The following is a 3,457-nucleotide window of genomic DNA, read 5'->3' as shown; positions in this document are numbered from 1 at the left end:
ATATATTTTAATAGGGTATGTCTATGGCTCAGTCTAGCTACTGAGCATTAGTTTAGAGTTTAGTAAACTGGGCGCCACCACCTTTTTTCTCCTCTTCGGTAATGCTCACGCCGCCACTGCCGGCCTAACTGACGACCTCCACGCCCGCGGTCGGCGCGCAGCCGCGACGTCTCGCTGCCCCGCCCTGTCGAAGATCATCCTCCGCTGGTCCACCGCCGCCCCGGCCATTCTTTTAAGCCCCGCCCCTTCTTCTCCAGCGTCGGTGTCCTGCACCCGTAACCCTAAATTTCATCTTCACTGTCGCTGCGTCGTCACCGGCTCCGGCTCGGCGGACGTTCCCCCGCCCCCACCCTCCTCCCGCTCGATGTACTCAAGGTAGAAGACGACGCACTAATCTTGGTGTGATTTAACGGCTAAGATTCTACTGAGGTCTAACCTAAATCTCAGTTTACTGAGAATTAGCAACACCGATTTTATTAATACAAATTATATCCATCATCTGCATGTTGTTCTGCAACAACATGCATGTGAGAGCAAGATAACAAGAATTCGCCAATAAAATGTGGGGAACATATTCGTGGGTATGATAACAGAAAAAATCTCCAATAGGATCTTGGAAGAAAATCTCCAATTATCCATATACGGACGAGCGTGAGCGTGAGCGTGTGTAGAGTATACATGTACCTCGTGTGGTTGAACATACACGCGTGCATCACGTATACATGCGTACAAGAACAAGGCCTGTCATGCACATCCCCCCGTCTCATCCTCCACTATTGTTGCGGGGTGGGCCCCACACGGGCAACGGTCTGGACATTTTCGTCCCATCTGTCGCCAACGGAAGGACCGCCACGTTGTGGTGTGTAAAGCATTTGGGTCCCACGTGTCGGGAGCTCAGCGCGATTCCTCTATAAAGACGCGACTTGGAGAGCTTGAGCCAGTCACCGGCCGGAGCAGCAAATCCTTCCTCTTTTCGTCTCGTCTGAAGCTGCTAGTGTCATACACACTCGTACATCGTGCGGCACGGTCGAGCTATCTGAACGGAAATGCAGCTGAACAGAGGTGCCGTGGGTGGAGGGCACGGCTGCGGGACGCCGGACGCGACGCAGCTGCGGTGCAGGGAGAGGGAGCTGGTGGCTCAGCTGCACGAGCTTCTGTTCCCTTCCACGCCCCCGCCTCCAGCCGGCGGCAGCGCGTCGTGGCCGTCGTCGTCGGCCTCGGCCGACCTGCCCGTCGAGCACTGCGGCTCGCCGGTGAAGGCGCCGGCGCTCTGCGGCAAACGGCGGGGCAGGGGTAGCAAGAGAGTCCGGGAGGGACACCCGCCGGAGGAGCAAAAGCAGCGTGGTGGTTCTTCGGCTGAGACGAAGGCTGCTCGCGGCAGGAGGAAGAAGGAAGGGACGACCACCACCACGATCGTCACGGCGGTGCCGGATTTCGACGGCTACCAGTGGAAGAAGTACGGCCAGAAGCAAATCGAAGCCGCCCAGTACCCGAGGTAAAGATTTGCCACCATTGCTGTTTCATTATTCAGCTGTTCCAGTTTCTTGCCCCCGCCTTTTCTTCCTCTCCGGCAGAGGTCGGAGCCAAGACCAGAGGGGTTGACTTGAGTCGACTCACAAATAGCTACAGTGTCTCTCAATCATCACACAAAAATGGCAAAACCGTAAAATAACACTGTTTTACCCCAAAATCTTGGAGGGCATTCAGTAGGCCGGGCACCAAGCATCCAACCGAGCTAAAGCCTAAAAGATGACATTTCGTAATCGTACCGGACAGCTTGCAGTATATCGCATCCATCACTCCACAGTGATTCCCCACTTAACTGTGATATCGATCCCAATTCAAGCATGTAGTCGTGATACACGACGACACATGATCCATCTCGATCACATCGGTCGCATCACCATTCATCCAGCATGTTTACGTTGTACGGAGTACGTAGTGATTAACTATACCCATGCTTGGTTCAGTAAATCATTTAGTATTACAAAATGAACGATGACTAAAGCTAAATCGCATGATTTCATCCATGGCAGGAGTTACTTCCGGTGCACCAACAGCGCGGACCAGGCCTGTCCGGCCAAACGGACGGTGCAGCGCAACGACGACGGTGACGGCGACGCCGGACCGCCCAAGTACACAGTGGTGTACATCGCCGACCACAGCTGCAAGCTAACCGAGGCGGCGGCGGCGCCGGTTATCCTCGAGACTACTGTCCGCACCAAGACCCCTGCAGCTCCAGACACCGCCGCCGTATTTTCTAGCAGCTCTAGCGCTTTCAGCAATGACACTCAATCGCCGGCGAGCTCGGATGGCACGTGGAGCGATGGCACCGTCTCTGAGGCGAACCCGGTGCTGAGGGAGCGCGGCGACTGTTCGAGCTTGTTTGATGTCGACGGTGACTGCTGGGAGTGGGACCCCTCGCCGACGGCACCCGCTGCCGCGTTGCTCCAGGATATGGATTTCGCCGGGCCGATCATGTCGCCGGTACAAGTCCCGGCAACGGATGGAAGCTGGATCAACGACTTGTTCTTTAACGAGTCACCATTTGTTCTCAACAGCTGCCAGTTGTTTGGTTACTAGATCGTCTTTGTAGATGGCCAATAACTAGTGCAGAACAAGATTTTATCAACAAGATTGAGAGAGCTTTCTTTTGGTCGGCTAGTGACCACACCTCAGGGGCGAAATGCAAGGTCAATTGGGAGTTAGTTTGTCGTCCTAAGAAACTTGGTGGCCTTGGGATCATTCATATGAATAAGTTCGCTACGGCCCTTCGTCTTAGATGGCCTTGGTTGGAATGGAAAGACCCCAACAAGTTTGGGTGGGCTCTGGCAACCCTTGCTCGGAGCAAGATATGGATATTTTCTATGCCGCCACGACCATTGCGGTGGGCAATGGGATGAAGACTCCTTTTTGGTATGCTCCTTGGCTTGATGGGAGAAAGCCAATTGAGATCGCGTCTCTTATCTATGCCTCTTCCAAGCGCATGAATTGGAAGGTGGCACATGCTCTACAAAACAATGCTTGGGTTAACAAAGTTGGTTTGGGGGTTGGCTTTTCTTTGGAGCATCTTTCCCAATTTGTGGAGCTATGGGGTCTCATACAAAATTTCCACCTCAATGACAACATTGAGGACGACATCTCTTGGAAACTCACCGAGAGTGGACACTATTCGACGAAGTCCGCCTACGACTTGCAATTTCTGGGTTCCACCTTCTCAAGCCTATACAAATCCATGTGAAAGATGTGGGCGCCCCCAAAGATTAAGTTGTTCACATGGCTTGCTTTCCAAAATAGAATTTAGACAGCCGACCGCATGACAAAACAGGGGTGGCCAAATTGTGGGGTTTGCCCTCTATGCAACCAATGCACGGAGTCGGTCGATCACCTTCTAGTCCATTGCCGCTTCACCTTGCGTCTATGGGACAAGGCCAAAGAAGGGTTCGACATTCCGGCT

General features: G+C 53.5%; 1 protein-coding gene across 1 annotated transcript; it reads left to right on the top strand.

Moving 5' to 3' along the window:
- Positions 1-942: 942 nt before the first annotated feature.
- On the top strand, positions 943-2,749 carry LOC124653197 (WRKY transcription factor 22-like). Its single transcript, XM_047192266.1, has 2 exons — positions 943-1,495; positions 2,037-2,749. The coding sequence occupies exons 1-2, from the start codon at positions 1,047-1,049 to the stop codon at positions 2,581-2,583; spliced, it is 996 nt and encodes a 331-aa protein (XP_047048222.1). The 5' UTR covers positions 943-1,046; the 3' UTR covers positions 2,584-2,749.
- The last annotated feature ends 708 nt before the right edge of the window (positions 2,750-3,457 follow it).

The sequence above is a fragment of the Lolium rigidum genome, chromosome 5 (assembly GCF_022539505.1).
Source record: "Lolium rigidum isolate FL_2022 chromosome 5, APGP_CSIRO_Lrig_0.1, whole genome shotgun sequence".
Lineage (NCBI taxonomy): Eukaryota > Viridiplantae > Streptophyta > Magnoliopsida > Poales > Poaceae > Lolium > Lolium rigidum.
Note: the sequence above shows the minus strand (reverse complement) of the source record. Positions and strands in the feature narration are given on the sequence as shown.